Below are 25339 nucleotides of genomic sequence, written 5' to 3'. Positions count from 1 at the left end.
AAGATGAATTGAGCTTAAGTCATGTCAATCCTGAAGGAAAGTCTTTTAGATTTAAGACTAGGGTGGAAGTTCATTTACCAGTCTGTTATTGAAACCAAACTTTCAAGCAGAGCTTCAATGGAGTGAATAATTCAAAACATATATATATATATATATAGGGGGAGAGGGGGAGGTGTGCATGAATGTGTGCTCAAACGGTCCAGTCAAAGTCAAGTCTTTCTGTCCTCCTAAATATATGACTCGATTATATTAGAATAAATTGGATTGAACAAATTTGATCTTGTAATTGCAGAAGAATTGGACTTACTTGGGAAGAGAAAGACTAAAAATTTATTGTTATGTGACAGTCTTCAGGATTGCAATTTGGAAATATTTTCTCAATTCATTTTGTTTATCAGGACTGAACAATAAAATGTTAATAAACTGGTCTTTCTGTCAGTGAGTAAAACAATTGCAGAGAGTGACTAGCATGGAAACTATGTGACCTTCTTTCCCCCACTTTGCTCATAGTACTGAATTAATTAGTAAACAAGTTCCATCTGATAACTTAGATCAATAAAATCAGGAACCTTTTGAAATAAAGAGAATGCTTTAACCTCCCTCCTCCCCTTGTCTTCTATAAATCCAATCTTATCAATGTCATGTCAATTAAAACACTAAAAACTGCCGTGTTAAAAATGCAATTAACTTTTTATATACGGGTTAAATTTATCTGACCAAATAGCGTTAATGCACATGTTCCATTACTTCCATCCAGTTCCACATATTGTTTTACAAGAACTTTAACTGCCCCTTTCTTTTGTAAAAAGAAAGCAGAAAACTCTCCATTCACCCTCACACACACGCGTGCACAAGCCGAGTGTTTTGAAGTTTAAATGATGCCAGTTAAAGATGGTTCCAGTAGAAACAGTCACCACACATGCTCATATTCATAAAGCACACATGCCTCCATGTTTACCTTGAGGTGGGTTCATCTCATAGTGGGTTGAGGGATACAAGGCTCCCATTGACAGTGTCGCTCCCCTCCCTCCAGGGACCAGATGTTCGGAGTTAGCAGGCGGTTTGAAAATCACACGCTCACTGCTGCACCATGTTGGATTTCCCACTCTGCTCCATACGGAAGAATTTAGTGAAGGGAGCTCAGTTTTAAATTATTTTTCTTGAGTAGTCTGTAAGAAAAAAGTATTATTCTGGGGGGGAAAAACCCCCAACACACCTTCACAGTTCTCCGCTGTCAGCTGGCTTGGCTCGTCTCACATCTGTCTCTGTCTCACTGAGATATACGACAAGAACTGTATTTCTCAACACCGAATAAAGCTATGTCCCAGCAAAATAAGTTTAAGCTGACCAGGCTTTTCTGCAGCACGTCAAACACACCGAAGACACATAAAAAAACACATTAATGTCCCACAATGTCATCTGAAACAAGATAAAAAGCAGAAGTGTTATTTTTAGAGAGAGGGGCCAGGTCAGAGAGAGAAACAGGGAAGCTGTGAACAATCTCACGCCATGCAGTTTTATATGATAGCTCTGTCATGGGTTTACATGAAGATTTAAAAATGTATAACTACATCCAAGATCACAAACTGGAACAAATAGATGTTCTTAAACCTTGCAACGTAGAGTACCGAAGAAGGTGCTTACAAGCTTTCTACTGTAAATGTCCTTTGCCAGAAAATAGGAGATAGAATAAGACAAAGCCAGAACCAGGCTTTCCCAAATGAAACAGAATGAATCTAAATGGATCCGAAACTTAAGTATGTGGCACAAACACAAGGTCCAACATACGACATGGGTAGCATCCACCTACAGTTACATTAATGTGACATATAAGTAAGTCCCCATCTGAAATGTCATTCCATAAAGCTACACATGTTGGGATTGAGGAGCGGTTCAAATGAAGGCACACGGTCAGACTGCATTGGCTGTCAAATATTCTTTCATTTGAATCAAATATGAAAAAAAAAAAAAAAAAAAACAATTACAGTTGAACCGATTGACACAGTTATACTGATAATAATAGGAGAAAGAAAAAAAAGTCACTGTTAAAACGCATTTCCTTATTTGACACACCATATACTGCAGTTGCTATTTACTATGGTGTCGAGATAGCGGTAGCAGCTCACTGGATGTGGTTTATTCATCACAATTTCAATAATTATATATTTTTAAATGCTCTAAACTATTCTAATATTTGCTCTTTAAAACCAGATGCAAATCAACTTTCTATTGGACATTTACGTGGGAAGCTTGAATTTATCATAAGCAAAGATGTTCATAGAAAACAACAGGCTTCATAAATGCTCACTCTCCCTTTCCTTCTTGTCTTGTTGCTCATTGATGTTGTTCTCTAAACTACATGAATGTTCTCTAAGAATATGTTTGCAGGATCTTTGGTACATCACACAACCATCTTAAACCAGTTTAAAAGTTTTCTTTCGAAGCAGAAAGGCTACAGTGACAAGATTCAAGCTGTGACATGGATTAAAAGAGGTCTGTCATCTTATCACTGCGTGCTACATCATCGCTTGTCAAGCTGACACCTCACAGCAGGCCAAAACACCCCTAAGGCGTTCCGGTGCTTGAGAGGCTGTCATCATGTCAGACGATGGTCCATGGCAGGAGATAGACAAGCTTTGATGTCAAAAATTAGCACAGACACCTAAAACTCACAAATGAACACACTGCATATTAAAATGTATAACGAGTCCGTAGCAGTTTGGCAATACAAGCAAGCAGCCAAAACATTTTGATGGGAAAAAAAGGCATGGTGGTTGAAATGCTCTCCTGAATATGACCAGACCATAAAATTTTGTACAAGTTACCTGTGTCTACCGCTCAGAGAAAACAACGCATAAGAGGGGGACAGAGTATTATGTAAAACTGAATTCATTGATATTTTTATCATGTTATGTTATACACTGATAAAAAAAATATTCTTGGAGTGTTGCCTTGATTCTTTCATGCATGTTTGGGAAATTCTTGAATCTCCTGCAGCAGCTACTCAGAGGTGCCTAAACAGTTGAGTATTATTGGTGGTGATAGGTTATTCTATGTTTATCAAAAACTGATGATATGCTGGGACTTTGGGTCACAACCATCTCTCTTTAGTTTAGACAAAAAGGTCCAAAAAAAAGAGAGAAAATATCAAAAAAATTGCAGTGGTGTGGGTGAAAACATGGCACACTGACGCCCAATCTTGAGGGAATTGTTCACCGTTTCTGATTCAGAACCATAGCCTCAGATTTAAGGGAGCTAACTCTCAATCGCAGCAGTTTCACATTAATTTACAGGCGACTTCAGTTTACCAAACATCTGCAAAAAGCAAAGCAACGTCTTAACTGTGCTAGATTTAGCTTTTTAATCCCATTGCTGTTGGATGTGTACGTGACCACACCAAAGTCTCTCATTTGACACACCAGTTTTGCAGTTTCAATAAAGTCTCTTTTTGTGGTGTTGTTTCAGCTCTTTTATTGTCTTATATCTAGTTACTCTTTTTACTAGTACATACTAGGTCTGATTCAAAGAAAGTAACTTCAAAATGAACAAAAACGAGGCTGGAAAAATTTGGACACATCCAGCTGTTTCTTTTTCCCTGCGGTTGACAACAACATAAATTCATTTTCAGATCTCCTGTTTTATCGCTTGTTTCAAGACAGAGGAAAGATGTAGAGTAATTAAATAAAGATCTTTTGCAGATGTTTTCCCTCTTTGCTCCTCATGTGGGGGCCAATGTCTGTTATAGGGGCCCCTTTTGTAGATCTGACAGCTCGCCAACAAAAATGAAGTTAATTCAGTGTCTGTTACGCAAACCGTAATGCTGCTAATCTCATCTCCTCCAGACTCTTGGGGGTACTCGTAGGAAAAAAGGAAGTGCCAGGTTAGTGGCTTCGTCTCAAGTTTTAGATGCTGCCTATAGGATCATGTTCCTCAGCGGTTAAACCTTTTTGTTTTTGGAAAACGGCTTCCCCCTAGCTTCACTCTCAGGCTCTGCATGTCATTAAACTTTTTGCCACAAAGTTTTTGGGTTTTATGTTAACCGTTGTGCGATTCTACAAAGGCGTTAAAAAATACTATAGAATTGCATAACCAGCATTTTATTACATGTGGCTTTCCCATAGAGGTTGTCTCAGTGGCTGATACCTTAAATATAACAAATTTTGGTCTGGAGTGTCTAGTGAGGAGACTCCATAAACCCTCAGCTGGAAACATATTCACACTCAATATCCATAAAGCACTCACTGACAAGCTGTGGCAACTGTGAGTTCAAATCTTTTGTTCCCAATCCGCTTTTTAAGAACCTCTACCAGTAAATTACTGACAAAAAGCTGTGACAATACTGCTACATAAGCACATCTGGAAATAAGAGGTTTCTGTTTATCCATGTCCAACTAAATAATTTGCGCTCTGTCCTTGTGAAACTGAGTATGTAATGCTCTCTGAGGTAATTACACCAGAACATTGCAAATGTCTGACGTAGTCTTCAATGAACACTTGTTTTGGACACCAGTGAAGCTGGGAAGGCCCTCAACGGCCAGCTGGTTGTGATTTCTGAGGACAAAGCGTCTTTAGAACTTTGACCTCTAAAATCTCTGGACTTTCCCCTCATTCTCCCAAGTTTGAGAGGTTGGCTGGGCGACCAAATAGAAGCAGACGAGAATTCAAGGCCAGATGTAAGAAATATTAGAATCTATATAACTGAACTTTTTAATTAGGCATTGGCAAATTAATATTGATATTGTGCCATTATCCCATTCATAGCAGAACAAAAGGACAATCTTAAAATTTAAAGTACATTTCTTTCAGTTGTTTTAAGGCAAATGTTTCAGTTTTTATTTTGCTACTTCAAGAAATCCAGCTAAAAAAACCCGATCTGGCTGTAAAATATACTTGCATATAAAACCGTTTGACTACTGCAAATTTAAAAAGTCTCCATTGCTTCTCCTAGATGCTCCTAAATACTGAAATCATTGTAGGATTTATTTTTTGTCAAAACAAAAATATATGTTTGTCAGGGATGCTCATGATGGAGTCCATGTGTTGATTTCCTGGTCCCCAAACCTTATAATGAAAATAGTTGCCAAAAACAGTATGCACCTATGGCAAGGTAGGTGTGTGTGTGAGAGTGTGTGGGAGTGTGTGTAGGGGAATGGGGATCAGTAGCGAAACCCCATAGGGAACTACTGTTAGTTAGCAGAGGGTTTCCTGCTTGACGTTTGTTTCGTTCTGACCCATAACTGGACTCGCCAAAGAGGAAATCTGTAGAGATGCACAAAGACTCATTCATCTTGCTCTTTCTTCACATTTTAAACCTACCAATGCACCCATTGACAGTTTTCACTAAATCATCTCATCTATTTGTTTACTTCTACAGAAAGAAACATAAACAAGAACATTGTCCTTAAGGAGTTACAAAAAAACCCCCAAAAAAACTCAAAACTGTTTTTACCTTGACCATAAGTAAATTGTTTTTAAGCATACTGCGCCACCTAGTGGTAAATTATCAAAGTTCAGTGAGGACAAGACAAAGTTGAACGCTTCCATATCAAAGTTTATTGCTGACATGCATGTAGAGATCTGATGACGTAGAAAAATATGTTTTTTTTATACAAATGCGTTTATCTGTACAGTTAATCAGTTTTCCGTATTTAGATGCCCATATCCAACCAAGCAGCTCACAACACTTTGTGACTCCATGTTTCACATCCCTGCATTGAATTTACAGTTGGATCAGTCAGTAATATCTCAAATATGTACTGACAATTTTAACCAACACGTCTGTATTACTCACCCCGCTGGGGGAAGATGATCTGACAAAATGTTTTCTGGACTCGCCTTGCACGTTCTGAGTTTTACTAATTTACCTCATCGTACAAAGTATTTCCAGATTAAACATTGAGCATAGTACAATCTAAGAATCATTGGGGAGAGTAAATAACAATTACTGATGTGTATTTGTTTCTCATGGTGATTGCATCAGACATTCCCCATAAATACCCCCTAAATGTTAGCATTCAGTGGTGGCAATGGAGTTTTCTGATGAACCTAGACTACTACAATACTGCTGAATACTCACAGAATTCACATTGAGATGGGAGAAAGCCGGCGGCTCTCTAAGTTTCATTTTAAACTCTGGATGTGATGTCAGATGGCCAACGTGGCCCAAAGAACGAGTCGATCACCATGTGCTGAAACAGAGCTGGTAAGTCACAGGGTAGAGCTTTTGTACATAAAGTCTGACCGTCACAGTCATCATGGTACATTATTTACATACTGACCAGAGAGTGCAGCCTTGGGTTGGGGTTTAGGGGTTAATGGCAACAAAAGATTTTCACTACAAAAACCCCTCCCGTAAATTAAGATGAGAAAATCCATTTATTATTATCATCATTTCTTTAAAAAATAGAACTATGCAAAAGTCAGTCTTAATATTAGTGTAGCTTAAGGTGACCACAAGAAAACAATTGAGTAATCCTAAGAGAAAAGGAAATGCTACTCTTTCACAAATGTGTCTGAGAAGGAAAAGGATTTGGATTGCTGAAGTGGAACCACTGTTTAAAGCTGAGAGAGCAAACAGCTGTGGGGCCTTGTTTTAAGGAGAGTTCTTGACTGTCTACAATCAATGTCTGTGATACAAGCACCAGTGGTTTGGAGAGGGAGGGTCTACACAAGTGAATAAATAAATCAACATGAAACTACAAGGAAAAATAGAGCAGTAAAAGACATTTGAAGAGACTCTATGTTCATGCAATTTGAATATAAATAGGAAAAAAAGCATCTAAAGCCATAAAGCAAGTACCAATATGCAAAGGCAAGATGCACAGTACAGATGCCTAACAGTCACTGGTTAGTAGCATTGCCATGGTTTCAAAAATAGTTCTGTAAAAAACAGAATAATGCATCAAGCGAACCCAGAAACTGCACTTATAGACCTGTGAGTTTGTATTTTCATTTAACTACAGAATATTACAGTAATATTTATCTGCCACTGGCTAGGGCTCAGAGGGGCCCACATTGTGAGATAAGAAGAGCATGTACAAGGTGAGTTTGGGAGAAAAAAGTTACACCGCCTTGCAGACGTATTAAAACCCAGAATGTCCTCACATTTCATCAGGTATTTTAGTGAAGTTACAATTGGGATATGTGACATACCAACACATAGTTCATAACTAAAAAGTAAAATACATGGTGTGATTTTGAAAATCACACCATGTATTTTAAGCTCCATGTTCTCTGATGCGACTAAATAAAATTTAATGCAACCAATTGCCTTTAGAAGTCATCTAATTTGAAAATCAACCTGTGTGCAACTTAATCCCAGTACTAATAGGGTGTACTGCATTCTTCGACAGCTTTAGAAGTTTGCTAGTGAACAATGGGGAACAAATAGCACCACGAAGACCAATGAAAACAGCAGACAAACCAGAAATAAAGGATATTTAAAGCACATCATGGCTTTAAACAATATCCCGAGAGTCCAGTACAAACAACAAAGGATTGGGTGGCAAGACTGTTGAAAGACAGGGCAACACAACAAAGGGGAGGACTAAAATTTGGGCTTTTTGGGCTGCATGTAGCACCAAAATGTGGATCTATTGCATATTAAATCAGGGAGCTGAATTAAAATGTATGCTACAGGTCTAAGATTATTTTTCCCCTAAATGTATCCTTTAACTTCACAATGAAGAACTGCTTTGTGTTGGCTTAGCATATAAAAACCAATAAAGTGTGTAGATTTTGTGTGAAAAAGAGGTAATAATACGTCTGAAAGGAGATGTATATGATCTTTTTCAATCTTAAAGCATTCACGTCATTCCCCCCCGACAAAAAAAAAAAACTCATTCAGTCAAGCCCCACCTCAGCAGAGCCTGGTCTGTGTTTCACAGTGTCTGCCATAGAGGCAGGCCAGATAACAGAACACAACAATAAGTGGAAGATAGCTTAAAGGGTCAGAGAGTTTCAGCTTCATACACCCTTGTTTGTCTGACCCCAACCTACACACACAGCATGCACACTTCAGGATACTGCAGATTCATCAAAGCAAAGAAATGACTGTTCACATTCACACAGAGAAAAAAAAACCCCACTTGTCCTATGATTGGTTTTGATAAGAAGACATAGGGAAGCTACCTGGAAGTCAAACAATTCTAAATGAGTCTGAAAGTACCAGTTTCCTTGGCTAAGAAGAAATTTAAGACAGGATTTTTGGCAACGGAAACATGACGGTGCTGGATAGTCATTGTAGCGGCACTAAGGAAGAGTTACCATCATCAATATAACTTCGCCTCATTTAGTTCTTGGCATTGGGACTCCCAGGTACCTCACAATAGCTGCCGAGGTGCTAAAAAGATTTCCACAGGGATGAGAAAGAAGCAGGAGACGATGCAGAGCGTGAATTTCAACGCAAGCTTTGATATTGAAATCTTTCTTCAATGAAACTACTGAGATAAAATGCTACTTATTCAGGCAAATACAAAGCTTATTCAGATTTTTAGAAACTGCCTAAAACGGTTTTAAAGCAGTTTCACTCCAACTGAAAACATTAATGCTTTATGCCACTGGTGGGTTGAGACTCGGTCGTTACAATCCCTCGCCTCAGAACTGCGAGTATGGTTTAGAAACAGACGGACAGAGACGGAGAGGTAGATTGATTTGAAGAGTTATGGTTAGAACAATGCAGAAAAAAATCAAAGAGAGAGAGGGTGAGAAAGAGAGAAAAAAGGTGGAATGGAGGTATACATGAATGACATCTGTGATCAAGTAACTGGACTTGAGAAAATTCCAAACCATGGTGAAAAGAGGGGGGAGTTGCTACATGATTCTGGACCTGTATTGCTCAGGGAAGCCAGAATGGATGGGGAAGTTTTAGAGGTGCAAGGAAGAGGCGTCAGGGGTTAATAGTTTCTTCAACACTGCAGGTAGAACCTCATCAGCACCGCGACACACCATGCCGACGAGTTTGATGCACAGTGACTAACAAGTGGGCAAAGAACCTTTGAGTCGGGAGTTTCGTGTCCAGGCCAGAGATGATCCAGACTGGGAAAGTGAAGCTCTGAGATGTGAATCTGCTCTGGTACTCGACTATGCGTCTGCTCCACTTAGCTTACTAAAACCCCAGTATGCATCTGTCTGCTTGCCGGCTCAGGAAGGTCTTCCTGTGTGCCAGTTCCGTTTTGGGTATTTTTCTCCCAAGTTCTCTCTGGTCTCCATGGGTGTATTTAGTTCCCAGGGAGGCATAAGAGGTTGGTGTGGCTGGTTGAGGGTTATTTCCGGAGGAATCGTTGAGCAAGAGCAGTAGCGTCGAATGGACTGACTGGTTGGGCGTCGTGACCCAGACGTCTGACAGGTGGGATGTTGCCAAACTGCCTCTTGGTGAGAAAGCTCTTGGCTTCATGAATAGTGTTCTTCTCTTCAGCCAGCAGCAGCTGCTGGCGCATGTAGTTCTCAAATTCGTACTGCGAAGACTCTTCGATTGCCTTGGCCTGTGTTGAAAAATCAAATTCTGCTCAATTCGATGTAGTTACTGCACTAATACACATATAAAATATGTCTAAAAAGTGTACAATTTGTTCATTTTAGTTATAGATAAAAAGCTCCCATTGAGCAAGATGTAGAACTCTGACATTTTCTTCAGTGCTTTTACATTTTGTCACATGGAAACCAAAACCTTGCAGCTTAAGTTAACATTGCTTGGATGGATTTTATTTATGTGTATACAAGTAAAGCAGGGTGAATAAAAAGCTCAGTCTCATTTTCAGGATTTCATTCATCAAAAAATTGCAAATCATGCATTACTTCCCTTCTTCACAATTAAGGACTACATTTTGTTGAGAAAACCTGTTCTCTTTTTTTAATATCTTACCTCCTGTAAATGTTCTTGGTTATTGACCTGATCGTCAATATCTGGAACTACCTGTAGAGGGCCACTCATCGATGAAACCGACTGCCTGTGATTGAAAAAGCACCACAATATGATTAACTAATTAACAGAAATGAGAGTTTAATATTAAGTATGTGAATTGCTATGATAACTGGCCATGGCATATAGTCAACCCCGATATGTAACACATCCTGAATAAGTTCAGTTTTTTCAGACAGCCAGCAGGTGGTGCAGTTACCATGAAGCAATAATGGCACTGAGTGACTCCAGCACTTCTCCTGCAGCCAGCCTCTGCTGAGGGTCCAGCACGAGCAGCTTTCGAATGAGGCACACCGTGTTCTCAGACACACGACCATCTCTGAGGTAGGGAGAGAACGTAGAAGGTGGTTATTTTAACCAAAAAAAATAAATAAATAAAAAGTGTCACAGATTTAGCAAAAACATTAGGAAAATCCTTCAGTGCTACACAGAACGCAAATAGAAATCCTTAGTAAATCAAGAACTTAGAAAAAAAACCCCACAAAAATAAACAAGTCATAATTTAGTCACAATGGGAGATGTTTTGACATCAGTTTAACAAAATTTATCATTGACTTGTTTAAAGTTATGAAAGAATGGATACAGAGTTTCCTCAGCTCTGCTTCAAATTAACACTCACTCTGGAATAGAGTACTCTGCAGCCTTGATTTTGCGGAAGAGTTCTTGAGGTATGCTGTCATAAAAAGGGAACTGGCCATACAGCATGGTGAACAAGACAACGCCGAGGGCCCACATGTCGCTGGGTTTACCGCGGTATGGGCGACCTGGGGGCAAAAAGGAGAGGGGCATCTCAGTTTTTGTCAAAACACACAGAGACGTACAGATAAAATGATCCAGACACACACAACACAGAGGGCAACATTATTTTACTCTAATGACGGATTGCTTCCTGTTTTAACACAGGCGTGACCAAATATTCAGCGAGTTCAATCCCTGTCAAGTCATGGGGTTTTAATGATTAACAAAACTGGCAAACACGAACTGCATGACTCAGCATTTATGATGCTTCCTTGAAATCCGCAACTTTTTAAATGTGGAGAGCTGCTTGTTAAAGCAAACAGAGGCAATCAAGAAGCTGTGTATGTGGAGCTGATGAGGCTGTAGCATCATAGGCTGCGCTTTACCATAGGCGGTGTTGTTCCAGCCAGAGAGGCGGCAGCAACAGCAGTCGGCAATTATATTCAAGCTTGTGTCACACATACACAGGCGGGGGATGGGAGTCGATGGGAGTAGTTTCCCTTTGGTGAGTCATCAGCGGATGAGTCACTGAAGCTCTGTTTAATTGTGTGCCTGTCACGTTATGCTGATATGTACGCAACACTTTTATCTGCTGTTTGAACTGCTGGACAGGCTGCAAGATTGATATCATTCTAAATTCAAGACAGCATCCAGGATGTTGATCAGGAAATGAATATTCAAACGGATGCAACTATGGTTTTCTACAGGAGAGTGTGACCAAGCACTGATGTTGCCGATTAGGAGTATTGTAGCTTTTCCTGATGTTTTTCTATGTATGCAGATAGCATTATGTGAGAAAAATGGGACATTGCCATGAATACAAAAACAAGACAAAAACAAATTCTGGGTATCGCAGTTCACAGATTGCAACACAACTTCCGTGAAACTGCTTAATAAACGGAAAATCATGCAGGGTTATATATTACGCAATTCTACAACAAAATCCCAGGATGGTTTCTAGAATCTAATAAGTTTAACTACAATATTTGACTGACAAGGATCCAGTACATTTTAAAGGCTTTTTTAGTTAAGACTACATTCCATTGTAGTTTGATTCACTTGTAACAGCACTGAATCAATAGTCTAACATATTTTTACACCATGTAGGTGTTTATGCTATATTTCAATTTCAAACTTTGATACACAACTTCCTGTTTTTATGATTTCACAGATAGAGTAAAGAGCATCTGCCCAGTTGAGATTTGTTATCAGTTTTCTCCCCACAAATCATAAAACTGTTACTCAGCACTGTGGCAAAGAGCTTTTCACTATTTTTTCCAATGCCAAGAACAATCTGATCTGTATTAGACATAGGTTATCAGAATATGTCCAACCCAATGTGTACACTGGCAGCATTTATTTCTTTACTGGAAATCTAAACAGGAACTTCTTCAAGCAAGACTTTACATTGGACATCATTTTCCACTTACCACTTAATACATCAGGACTAATGTAGGCAGGGCTCCCTCTCTGGTCTTTCAGCAGGTCATCCTCACTCACCAGATGTTTTCCCAGGCAGAAGTTAGTGATGGTAATCCGGTGTGTCCTGATAAACAGAAAGAAAAAAAATTATAACCGCTTTTAAATTTATAGCTGAGTCAACATAAGACAGTGAATGTATCAGGGAGCACGATGGCCTTTCATGTTACACAAAAAGCCATCAAATATCTATGTCGCTGCAGTTTCAAAACTGCCAGAACACTAAAGCTTAAGAACCGTACGATGGAAAAATCCTTTTAATGGGGTGCCAGAGTAACCGAAGGTTACCGAAGTACTTTACTAATCTAGTAAAGTTACTAATCTACTTTACTAGATTAGTAAAGTACTGCACTTTACTAATCTAGATACAGCAAAGACACATCTAGGTGAAGTTTAAACTGAGCATCAGAAGGGGAAAAAAAAAAAGCTTTCAATTCATGGAGAAACACCAAAAGTGGACAGACAATAATAACAGCCCGGAAAAATATTGCCTGGTCGCATGAGTCTCATTTTAGCTGCCGCATTTAAATGGAGGGGTCCGAATTTGGTGCAAGGAAGATGAAAGCGTGGATAATTTTAAGACTGTTTGTGCCAATTAAGAATCTTTTAAACACCACACTCAACCTGAGTATTAATGCCAACCAGGTCCATCTCTATAACCACAGTGCAGCTATCAAATCATCTTACTGGTTTCTTGTGAATAACAGAATTAAACTTCAATGACATCCACAATCACCGTCAAATCTGCAGGAACTGAGCAATACCATGTCAGCATGAACTAAAATCTATGCAGAGAAAAAGTTGCGGTTCTAAAGACAAATTCAGAATTGCCATTCTGGCAATACTAGCAATGTGTACCTAATAAAGTGACCAGTGAGTGGTCTTTCACCGTACATGCTAATTGAAATTAAAAGACAAACTGAAACTATCTGAGCTTAAATTGCTGACTTTTAAAGTTAGCTTCAGTTCTCTCTGACAAAGACATTTTTTTGTGTAGTTTTAGTCTGTTTCTCACCGCATTAGTCACACACATGAAGTACTTTCTAACCTTATAATTAACCCATTTCAATTGTTTTGATGCAAAGTTTTGCAGAAGTGCACAGTAAGGCATCTTGAATGAACATTAAATTTACAAAGAATGTGAACTTCTTATATTTTGATATATGAGGCTTTGTTATTATGCTATGTCCTCATAGTGTAAAGTACATTGACTATCAAGAGTAACCCGAATTACTGGCTGAATTAATAAAGGATCAAGGCAATATAGTTAGTGCCTTAAAACTGATAAGACTTTTAGCAATTTGGTGTCTGCTGAAATGTGTCACTAGGAACTGGATCAAAGTAAATTTACTTTGCTCATGATCGAGTGAAACCTGACTGTCTTGAAACTTTTCTGTAGAGGGAAAAAAAGTTGCACTTTGACAAACATATGAGTCAACCTGTGGCTTATGATAATTGCTGCAATGACTAAACCTGCACAGTGATGTGTTGGAAACTGATTTTATATAAGCTGCAGAAGATTTTAAATGTATACACAACCATGCAACATGATATGCATCCATAATCACTCCCATGCTGAAGTGGATTGCAGACCATTGCAAAGCACACTAAAAAGACACACACACCAAAAAGAAAAAGAAGAAAAAAAAAGAGCTGTCAGCCTGGGTATTCTTCACATCACGCTTTTCACCCACATCCGCTTTCTAAAAAGCCTGAGGTCAACAGCTTCCCCTATTCTCTCTCACTTTCACACCGTGGTCCGTCGCACACATTCGCCGCTCCCGTAAAGGCACCTCGATCCCAATCCCGATGAACACTGACTGACGACATAAACCTCACTGTGGAAAACTGACACTAGGTGACATAAAGCTTTTTATGAGATTCACCCCTTCTGACTAATTTTGCAATAAATGCTTCCAACCATAGATGGCCTTATGAGTTAACCGAGGAATGTGCAAAGCTTCAAGGACTCTCCTTTATGAACGAGTATTTTCAATTGTGCTTTTGTCTGTGAGCATCACAACCCAGGCTTCTATTCTTGCACCGGAGATTGGATAAATGAGATTGCATGTTCGCCTTGTGAGGCAAGGGTCCCTGAGGACAGTGGATAGACCACGCCGTCTCCGCTTCCTTGTCACATGACTCCGGTCAGGAAACCAGAGACCTAAACAGCCCAGATGACTTCTCCTTTCCGGCCCATAATAAAAATACATGTGACGAGAAGCAAGGTTAATCACAGGGCAGCTTCTACAGCAAGCATCAGTTCTCAGAATTGGCCATTGCTTGAAGGGTTTCAATGACACTCGGGCTTTAGTTGAGCAACAGCCAAAAGAAAAGGTGCCATCACAGACATAGTCAAAAATCAGCATAACTTCATGAAACATACATTCTTGAAATTCATTTGTGTCTTAAAACGTATGGACCAGAATATTATATAACATATCCAAAGGAATTTCATTTTTTATATAGGAAGTCATTAAAATTTAAAAATACCCAATCACTGGCTGTGCAGATTGATTTATCACATCCTGCTTTCACAACAGCTGGCTCTGGGAGAGGAAGTCGCATCATTTCTTGCACAAAGTGCTGATGTTTTCTGATGCATTTCCCAGAACTCTGACAAACAACAGGGGAAGTAAGTGGCGTTTGATTGAGTAAGTCTCTAAATGGTCAGTTTTCCCCACACCCACTGTCCGTTCACATACATACACACACACGCACCCCAGCCAGGAGAGTGTAGTACATGGTGAGAAAAAAAAAGAGGAAGACAAAGAAAATGGGTGGCTATGTTAAAAAGAAAAAGCAAAACACAGAGGAAAGAAATGATGACAATTTGTGTGCACACGTAGGTAAGTGAGTTCGTGTGTGAGTGACTTGCACTGTGGTGAGTCAGCTCTGAGCTATTGAGCCTTTGGCATGTCTCTCCTTTGTCTCCAGCTGGGACGGAGTGTTCCTCACATCTACTCTGCTCCCCTCCACCCGCATCTTCTGGCCAAAACACCATTTCATCACTATTGCCACTACTTCTTACTACCGCTGCAGGTAGAAGGAACCAGGACAAAGAAAAGACCTTGTTGCTTTTCAATGCACATAGTAAGAACTTTGTTTTGGACTATCATGATTGTCAATTGTTGCTGGAGATGTAAGGTTAATATACTTTTGGAAAAGAAGGTGACTTTATAATGCATGCACACACATTACTTACTGAAACTCTTGTCTCTAACAATAACAATTAGCTGAATTCACCACATGTGCACACAAACAAGGAATTTGACTTCAGTTACAGTTTGCTCTGAAATACATACAATATATAAAAAGGCAAAATAAAAATAACATTTTTCATTCTGGCTTAGAGCAAGGGAGAACAACATTTCAATAGGAAGTGTTGTAATGTAGCACTGCAAAAATGTTGGAATCTTGGAATATTTATATAGAAACTGATGTTTCAATAATACAAGCCAAATTAATCACTGATGTAAAAGATCTTAAAAATCATCAACTCATTTTGTTTTTCCTTTCAAAATTTTTTTTAAAATTCAGTTTACAGTGGCATGAAGTTGTATGCTCCTGGTACAAATAGTTAATGATTGATAACAGCAGTAAGGCTACAAAAATATTTTTTTCTGATCTTTTATAACATTTTATATCACAGTTCCAAAGAAAAATTAAACCAGGTAAAATCTGCATAGGTAGGTCACAGGTTTGGAAAACTGGAGATTGGTAGTCGACTGCAAGATTCTGTTTGCTGCATCGCTTTATTTTTTTGCACAAAGAATCTAAACAGAGCTGTAAGGAAACCTCAACAGAAACCAGAGTTGTAGCTCCCTGAGAGCCACTGACAGACCAACACAGTAGAATTGCTTACTGTGGCAAAGGCTTTTTGTGTAGGTTGAAAATACAATGTACAAAAAGGTATAAATCAAGCTAAAGTGAGTGTAGGAACAAAGTGAGTGTGTGTCAGCTTTAGTCATTCAGTCATACCAAAGCAACACCCTCAACAGTTCAAATGAAGTCTGTAAGATCATCCACTTGTTTTTAAAATGAAATCAATGTACATTTAATGCAAATTCTAATTTTAATACTTTTCTAAGCATTTATTAAGTAAATGACAGCCAAATTTAAAAACATTCTCACAGTGAGGAAGAGTGGTTCTCACCATCTGAATACAAGCCTTTCATATCCCCTGTGCATGAGTTGGTTGGAGGGAGTTTACAGATGAGTAGTTTTCCATCCTGCACGTCTAATCTGAGCTGCAGCACTTTGACCTGCAGCACTTTGACCTCAGGTGCACTCAACAGGGTCTTCTGTGCATTACTAAATTACTCATACACCCCCAAACCCAAACACTTTCCCACTGAGATCAAAGCAGAGGCATATTCATTGTTTTGTTTGGCACCAGAGTCCATTTTCAAAACTCTGACCATGGGGAATGAATCATCTATCATTACTCAACACCCAGACACATTTGAGCACAAAAGAGCAAGACTTCAGGTTCCTGAGTGTAATTTCACTTATAGTCAAAGAATGTGGCCTCTATGTGGGTTTAAAGCTTAATACAAACACTGGATCCAAATTCTGGGGTCCAGTCGGCCATCAGGCACAATACTAACAGGCTAAAACAGCAAAATTGGCACAAAAGGCAGCGTTATTCAGCATGACTTGACCGACAATGCGAGATGAGTGACTGAGCATCGACTTACCGTTTGTTCAGCACCATATTTCCCAGCTTGAGGTCTCTATGCACAATGTTTTTCTGCAGGCAGGAAAAAAAGAAGTATGGTCACATTGTACTCAATGAATCATTGACAAAACAAGAATTAGTTTCTGGGAGTGGCACACGATCCTTGGAAGTGAGTAATCAAAAAAAATTGCATCTAACAAACAACAACAAAGAACTTTTCTACATTGATGAAAGATTGAAGAAAATGAGCTGATTTTGTTGCACATTTGTACTCTTTAGTAGTGTAATAAGACCAACCTTATGGAGGGCCTCCACCACACGCACAACATCGTAGAAAATGACAATAGCTTCACGCTCGCTCAGTCTCTTCTCCTTTATGACGTAATGCTGGAGGTTTATTAGATCTGCCGTCTTGTCACTGAAATCGTGAGCGCAGAGGCAGTCCAGGACAAGGCAGATCCGCTTCTTCATCTTACGAACTTTGTTGGCTTCCATGTCCTCTACTATTTCATAGGCGCGATCCTGAATCCAGAAATAAGTGCGGGGAATTAGCAATGGGAGGGTGTTCATTTGATTTAATTTGACAGAACAGAATTTGAGATCTATTTGTGGAATGCAAACAATGCAACCAGTGAGATTTCTCAAAGCAAGTATCTACAGTTACACAGAGAAGTCCTTCATCTTGGCTGGTGACCAGAATCTGACTATTCTTGGCTAATACAGAAAAGATGTTCTGGTTTATCCTAATAAACATTCAACATGTTTGTCAAGGGGATATTAAGGAAATGTCAAAGGGAAATTAAGAGTCTAAATTCTCAAGGGAATAAACATATATAATGCTGTGTTAGTAATGTAAGCCACACTAATGACTAAAATCAGAAGATACAGAAGGTTTACAGGTCAACTCCATGTTTATTTTCCCCCATTTGTCTAAAGTACTAGTAAAACTTGTTGTTCAGGGTCTCTTCTCTCATGCAGCACCTCTGGCTCTTATTTAAATCATTAATAATTGTCCTGAACAGGATTGCCAGAAAAATATATTTTCAATCCTGCTAATATATCTTATTTCATTATTGTTCAATAACAATCTGAATCACAAAAACTGCATCTGATAAGAATAAGACATCTCCACAGTCAGTGTGAGAGAATATGATATAAAAAAGATGAGAAAGATCATTCCTATTCTTAAAACTCAATCTACAAATCACCATTTGTTTTCTATTGATTTCTGTATCAGGTTAACAGTTTTTTTTTAATGCAGTCAGCATCTCTGAAAGAATGAACAATGAACTGGTTCACAGACAGAAGAGATGAACTACAATAATCCAATCAATATGGCAGAACTAAATGAATCAGCATGCACGGCTTAATACTGCTATTATAAGGACGCTGAAAGTGAAACGGAATGTGAATAAAAGACAAACGGAGAAGACTGAATCAGAGCTGATGGAATAACAAATTTAAAGGAGAAGGCAGATGGGGCAGCAGGTGAAGAAGGGGGAAGGGTTGCTGTGAACAGAGAGCAGCAGATAAATATAGCTTTTATTGTATTTCTACTTCTCTACTGAAACAACCTTTATAAGGAAAGTACAGGCAGGTGGCTTGAGCGATGACAAACTTGTTTCTGCTAAAGCTGAACTGATAAAATCAAACTGTTACTTGCTCTGGTGTTAAATATATTCATAAACAAAAATGACTGAAAAGAGGCTTTGGCAGAGAGATAATGCTGTATTTAGAAAGTTAATCACATATTATTCTTACGAAAACAATGATACTCTTTGTTTATTTAACTAAAATCTGCTAAGATATGTAGGTAAAGTAAAAACGTCTACCTGAAAAAGGCCATGATGGTGAACCACACCATCCTGGTTGTGCAGCAGAGAAAGGAGAGAGTATTCTGTATGCAGCAGCATCTTCCCCTGTCGCTCCTCCTGGGTTTCCCCCACGGAGTCTACTCGCTCCTCCAGCGTCAGGATCTGCAGAACAGAGCAAAAATTAAGCACCAGAAAAAGATCTAAATGGATTCAATAAAATTAATGAATAAAATGTGTACTGTGAAAAGGTCTGAAGTTCAGCTGCTTAAAATTTGCCATGATAATAAGGATTTTGAAATAACTGCAATTATAGGAGAACATGAAAATACCTGAATATAACAGACTTACTTTGAGCTGATAGAAGTCATCTGTGCCATCTTTCCTGGCCAAACACTGGACTATACTCGGTACTGGCGAGTTGCCCAGGCGAGGTCCTGCAAGGACGAGAAGAGGAACAGCTGCATGACCAAAAGGCATTCTACGCCGCTGGTCTGTTTGCTCTTCCCAAAACTCATTAAGGGCAGCGTGTGCAGGTATCCATTAACACCCCAAGTGCAATGTTTTCTTTGGCAAAGTATCTGGTAAATAATGCAGGAGCTCTACTGCAAAATTCACATACACTTCAGAGAATAGGAAAGGAATATATGATACTGGAGGAAAGAAAGAAGAAAGTGCCCCAGCATAGATTCCAGCTTTTCTGGCCGATGTCATGAGGATCAGCAAAATTCTTCAAATTCTTGTCTCAGGCGTGTGTAAGTCCACAGTGTACTCACACAGGCACCCTGCAACTTATGCATACAGATGGTTTGGCTGAATTATCTGCAGGTTATGCAAGGTAGCTATACACACTGTATTTATCTATCAATTCCCCTTTAAACAGTAGTAGCTTCCATACCGAGGATGAAGGGGCCGGCTCTCTTGGCGTTACTGCCAGATATCCCAGGACACTGCAGCTTGCTAGCCCTGCCTGATGTCTCTCCAGCCCCCCTCTCTGACGAGCGCCGTTTGGACATACTGGAGCTCTGCAGGGAACAAATCTGATTAGTTCATGGGATAAAGATAGCCAAGTAAAAGGGAAAGTACACACATGTGAGAATAACAACTCTAAATGATTGAGGAAAAATGTACAAATAAGCTTTAATAAGCAGCATACATAGTTCTAAAAATAAGGATACATTGAGCTTCAGGGGAACCAGTTAAATGAGAGGACACTAGTTTGTGAACCGAGGTTAAAAGGGCTAAAGTTCATGGCAGCTCCACCCAGTCCATTTCAAATCTCCCTCCCCTCACATTTACACACCTTGGTGTGAATGTGAGGCCATTACAGCTCCATTTAGAATAATGGCTGCTGGCGTGAAGGCCAGCACCTCAGATCCAATCTCTACATTAGGCATTGTGCTTGTCACAATCTGCAATTTAAAATAGAAGGCACTTGAATGCAAATGCATGACTCTAGCAAGACAGGAGCATTTTCATTTGCCTCTCTAATCCTGAGCTTTTTTCTTGCAGCGGTTTAGAAAAATCCCCATGCTTTTTAATCTGCACGCTTTATTGCAGAATCTGTGCAAAGAGCTTATCTATCCTTTAAACATGAATGCATGTTTTAACATGACCAAAAAGTTCAAATGCCAAGCCATTGCTCAATAATAAGGACGCAAGATTCAGATGCCAGCAGTGACAGTGACAGTGTGACACATTGTCATTATAGAAACTACTCTAACCGACACAGTGGTTCTCATTCACCTCCCAGAAATCAGAGAGCGAGAGGTATGCTGTGTTTACTGATAGGCCAAAGTGATGAAATGCCATCTGTTTCCCGTAATGGGGAAGTAGAGCCTTTACTGAGAGGAATGATTCATCCTGCTGTCGTCCCAAGTTTTCATTGAACAGAAAGGCTTCAATGTTTGGATAATAATCTTCCCAAAATGTCAAACGGTTTCCCTGTGCATTCCCAGAAGGCACAGGAAGCTACAGGAGAGGAAACATAGCATGTATTGTCATATTAAGGTGATTAAAAGGTGCGGAAACAGAATTTGAAAGATTTTAAAGGTAAAATATTTGTTCAAACCAACACACAACACAGATAAAACGTAACACAAAATTTTGAAACTGTATTGTATAACTGTGCAATCCCAGAGTTTCATTTCTGATAAATTAAGAAACCTTCCTGTTGCAAAACCAACTGTGCACCGTTTTCTAGTTGGGAATCTGGGGCACGGAGGAGGTAGCACAGTTGGCTGTTCAGTGAGGGCTAGTACGAATTCTCACTTCCATGAGGCTTTTTGTGATCCCAGACAGCAGACAGTGTCATCATCATGTCTCTCTCCCATCTGTCTCCGTTTCTGCTAGTCATCACCCACGGAGTCTGATGAGCTGAGGTTTTCTGACAGTGTTTATGGCGCAAGTCAGAGTGACACCAAGTCACGCTGGGAATAGTGGAATAGCATATTACTCTAGAGGACACAAAGAAGCAGTTCAACAGGTAGGACACTTCATGCTGTTGCTTTATTGTTTAATGAAGCAGATGATGCCAATGATCTGGTGACTATAGACATGGTGGACTTGAAATTAAACAGAGATACCGATACTGGAATCAGAACATTTTCCCCAATTCTGCAATTTAAATAAATGTTTTTCTCATGTTCATTAAATGCATGATAAGCAATTAACATCTTTCTCTCTGAAACAACATTTTTACTCATTAAAATCAGATCAAAAGAGGTGTATGCATTAATGCAATAACATACAACAATAACACATGGACTATCCTCACACACACACACATCACAGACTGTTTTCTTCACACACACAACCTGTAAATTTTATCTGCCATTATTTATCTATAATCCATTCCCTAACATTCTTGTATATTCTGTATAATCTGTGCATATAGCTCCCATATTTATATTTATACACAATATCTATATCTCTTGTTATAACTCCTTATAGTCCATACATACATAGTCTTGTACATCCGTAAATAAATATTTATATCTCTTAGAGCACTTCTGGATAGATGCAAACTACATCTCGTTGCTTGTACTTGTGACAGTGCAATGACAATAAAGTTGAATTCTATTCTATTCTATAAAAGGGGATAATACTGTAATTCAAATATTTTCACTTGTGTTGAAGTACTTAAAAATTACCAATGGAACCAATCAGAAGGAATTAAACATGTAAATAAAAATGCACCAATCAATCTGGTAGTGATCAAAATTGGCCGATTTCCCCCCTCAAATCATGAAAATGTTTTTTCCCCTCCTCCATAATGCACACAAATTAAAAAGACCCCCACATTACAAACACATAGACCAGGAGTATGTACTTTAATGCAATTTATTTAATGCCTAACAGAAATAAAGTGTGGGGACAAATGCTTTAAGGCATCATTTTTAATAATTCCTAAAGCCTTGATCACAGAACCTGCAGAACATATAGTCATTTATGAGTTAAAACCTTTCCGTCAGACATCAAAGGAAAGCACAAATCTGTATTGGTCAGAAAAGACCCTCTCCTATGTTAAATGCAAGGTGGGCAGTTTCAGTTTATTCACATGATTATTTAGTAAAATTTAGAGATGCAACAGTGAGTCAGCCAGATGAACTGATCTGTGACCTGTAGATTATTGACTTTGATTTGACATTTTTGCTAACTTTAATAAAACTAAAGTAAAGGTTAGAGCAATGTGCTTTAAAGCATAAATAAGGATCATCTTCAGAGCTGCACATTTCTTCTTAAATGTGTCATAGTTCTTGTACATGCATGTCAATCATTATCCTGGGTTAAAAACAACCAACTCACTGACATAAATGCATAATACACAGAAGACAGGCTCATTGTCTGTCAGCTAAAGAACCTGCTGCAGAGTTGTGAAGCCAAACCCAGACTCATATGAAAAAAGCAAAAGGTCGATGCAACCAACTCCTGCATGCTGACCTAAATGACATCAGCTTGATGACAGCATACGCAGCTATCCTTTTCCTTTTCTAACACTGCTGCAACTCTCTGCACACAGCCAGTGGTCTGGCAAACAGGACTGGCTGTGACTATACCAGAGGGAGGACAAGAACAGATCCAGCCTCTGAATCATATCACACGAGAAGAGGAGAGGAGAGACACCTGCCAGTGCCCACAAGAAATGTGGGCTTCCTTAAATAGTATCAGAACAAAACAACCACGTAGGTGTCTCACGACTCACCTACTCAGACTCAATGCCATGTGTCTGGGCACTGCAAGAAAAAGCTGCAAATTCATATCTCATATGCACACATGAGAAAGAAACACATTTCAAGTCAATAAATCTAAAAATGTGCCGCTTTTGGATCTACAAAGAATGCCAGCTCACACACTTTTCCTCAGCTGTAGACCCCATTCATCATTCCAATAACAATGCCCTTGACCACCCCGCCACGCAAAGGTCACGCCATAAAACCACATAACAAAAATGATTGTAACAGCACAAAGGCTGCAATGCATTGCTTGGTGCCATTTTGGGTCCACAAGGTCTGGACACTCTGTTCTGGCAGCGTGTTGTGTAAACCGAACGAGTTGTAGAGTAAAGCGCTGACGTTACGCCTTGCAAGTTGGACACAAGCAGCTCACAACTTGAACAGCAAAGTGTCAGGGACAGATCTTACGTAGAGCTTCTATCATAAACACACGCCGTGTTTTATTCGTGTAAAATATGAGTTACACTATAATTAGTGCATAAACGAACTCAGGTGAAGTCAACTCCGTTTCTCGGCCAAATACGTTACAACAGCCCGGGACTCACGAGCCACACAAAGGGACATACAACACAACAAGGAGCGGGGCGCAAACCTCTCACAGCCGTTGTTAGCATAAATACGTTTGATTCAAAATGCACCGTGGAGGTTTAAATATGGCTGTTGGCGAGCTACGTTCCAGCCAAGGCAAAGCTGAACTCTGTCGGGGTGCTGGGAGGCCATTTAAACAAAGTACGCTCAACGTTACAGCTGGCTCACGGTGAGAGACGAAGCTAGATAGCAACGGAGTCACAGCCTCGCTTACCTCAAAGCCAAAACCGCCGGCTAAGATCTGCGTTGTCTTCTTAAAATATCAACATTTCTCAGGCGAACGCTGTGGTGGGTGTACGGAGCTTCTCTCTCAGCCGGGAGAAGCTTCGGGGGTTTTAGTTTCGCGTTGTTTAGCCTCTATTACTGAAATGAGCAATTAAGGAAAAGCCTCCGCTTCTCGCTGATCGCATCTTTCCACAGCGACAGCACCACCTGACAACGGAAATGACGCACAAGAACGTTTGATTGACAGCTCGGTCTAACCAATGACAGCAGTTGTTTCTCTGTGAATGGCCGTGCCCTGATGATGAAATTCTCAACATAATAATAAAAAAAAAAGTTGCTAAATGAAACCATGACATCATGGGACTTCTCATTAGAGCTATTTGCCAAAATTAATCAATTTTAATTCAGACATCATTTGTCTTTTATAACACAACATATCATGGTCAACTTTTCTATTTGAATTTTGATATTTTGTTGCATTGTTTGAATTGAATTCTTCTTGCTGTTTGTGCTTTTTGCTCACGTTTTTAGACAAATGTTTATTTTAAAGAAGTTTACTTGCATTCTGTACTTACACTAAATGTTTGAGCTATATATGTTTGAGCAGTTGTTTCAAGAAAATTTAACAATAACAAAACACGTTTGGAAGGAGAGCGTCTAAAATTTCACAAAGATCTTCAGAGGTCATTTAAGCCATATTTTTTGAAAACGATCTTATCTGCTCAATACTTCAGGACTGATCCTAATTGCTTAAGTGGAAGATGACTTACCTTGGGCATTCCACGTGTCACCCAAAACAGTTCTCAAGATCATTCTCACATTTATGTCTACATGCCTTTTAAAGATATATGTTGTATGGACACATTCTGATCAAAATAAAGGTGGATTAAGAGGATTTTTAATTCACAATAAGGCCTTCTGTAAAACTGATGAACAGGTACATCCTATTAGGGATCTTAGACAAAGTCTGACTCAAATACTGTTCAATTTCCTGTAATATAAATGCAACTTTAATGCTGCCAGAACTTTGTGAAAAATGTCAGGATTTGCTTTATAACATGTTTGGTAATGCCAGAATCAGGGGATTTTTCTTTACTTCAAGTCACTTTCTAAGACTCTTTACTAAATCCTGCAGAGAAAATCCTTATCACCCAGCTGTTGGCTTTTTTTAACAATATGCATTTGTTGCATGTACTCAAATATTTGAGTGTATTCTCAAATATGTATATTTTTTCAAATTAGATAACTGAAATAAAATAAAAACAAATACACTCTCTTAATCCTCACTCAAAAGGAGTAAACATTTCACAATTTACTGAAAATATAAACAAACATTTGAAGGAAGTTTTTCTGTGCTTCAAAAGCACATGCTTTTTGATTATTATTATTATACCACTTTCCTCCACAAAAGGAAAACCCTGAAGATACCATATAAACTGCAAGAAATGTTTTACCTTGTTAATTCTGAACATCTGTCTAGGTGAGTCTTCTAGTAGTTGGGGGCTAATCTTTGTAGGTACAAGTAATAATTTTAACAGAATAATGGGTCATTCTTCACATGGAAATTGTATCCAAGAACAGTTGTGGAGGTTGTCCATTGTTTTTCCAATATTTTGGTTGATTTCTTTTTGATTTTTCTATCAGATCAGACAATGAAGCAATT

At 39.0% G+C, this 25339-nt stretch overlaps 1 protein-coding gene across 1 annotated transcript; it reads right to left on the bottom strand.

Moving 5' to 3' along the window:
- Window positions 1–5533: 5533 nt before the first annotated feature.
- On the bottom strand, window positions 5534–23897 carry stk40 (serine/threonine kinase 40). The gene is made up of 11 exons (XM_028012267.1): window positions 23666–23897; window positions 19527–19653; window positions 18980–19065; window positions 18650–18793; window positions 17115–17339; window positions 16837–16889; window positions 12088–12203; window positions 10539–10683; window positions 10119–10238; window positions 9863–9947; window positions 5534–9482 (listed from the first exon to the last, which is right to left on the bottom strand). The coding sequence occupies exons 2-11, from the start codon at window positions 19642–19644 to the stop codon at window positions 9264–9266; spliced, it is 1311 nt and encodes a 436-aa protein (XP_027868068.1). The 5' UTR covers window positions 19645–19653; window positions 23666–23897; the 3' UTR covers window positions 5534–9263.
- Between the last annotated feature and the right edge of the window lie 1442 nt (window positions 23898–25339).

The sequence above is a fragment of the Xiphophorus couchianus genome, chromosome 3 (assembly GCF_001444195.1).
Source record: "Xiphophorus couchianus chromosome 3, X_couchianus-1.0, whole genome shotgun sequence".
NCBI classification, from domain to species: domain Eukaryota; kingdom Metazoa; phylum Chordata; class Actinopteri; order Cyprinodontiformes; family Poeciliidae; genus Xiphophorus; species Xiphophorus couchianus.
This window is presented reverse-complemented; position numbering and strand designations above follow the sequence as displayed.

What these genes read in the sequence shown, in the direction of transcription:
- stk40 (XM_028012267.1), bottom strand. Translation starts at nt 19,644, where the DNA reads ATGTCCAAACGGCGCTCGTCAGAGAGGGGGGCTGGAGAGACATCAGGC. An exon ending in GCAGAGTACTCTATTCCAGA is followed by an intron (nt 10,239 to 10,538) that starts GTGAGTGTTAAT and finishes TCCCTACCTCAG; the next exon opens with AGATGGTCGTGTGTCTGAGA. An exon ending in ACCAAGAACATTTACAGGAG is followed by an intron (nt 9,483 to 9,862) that starts GTAAGATATTAA and finishes TTTTCAACACAG; the next exon opens with GCCAAGGCAATCGAAGAGTC.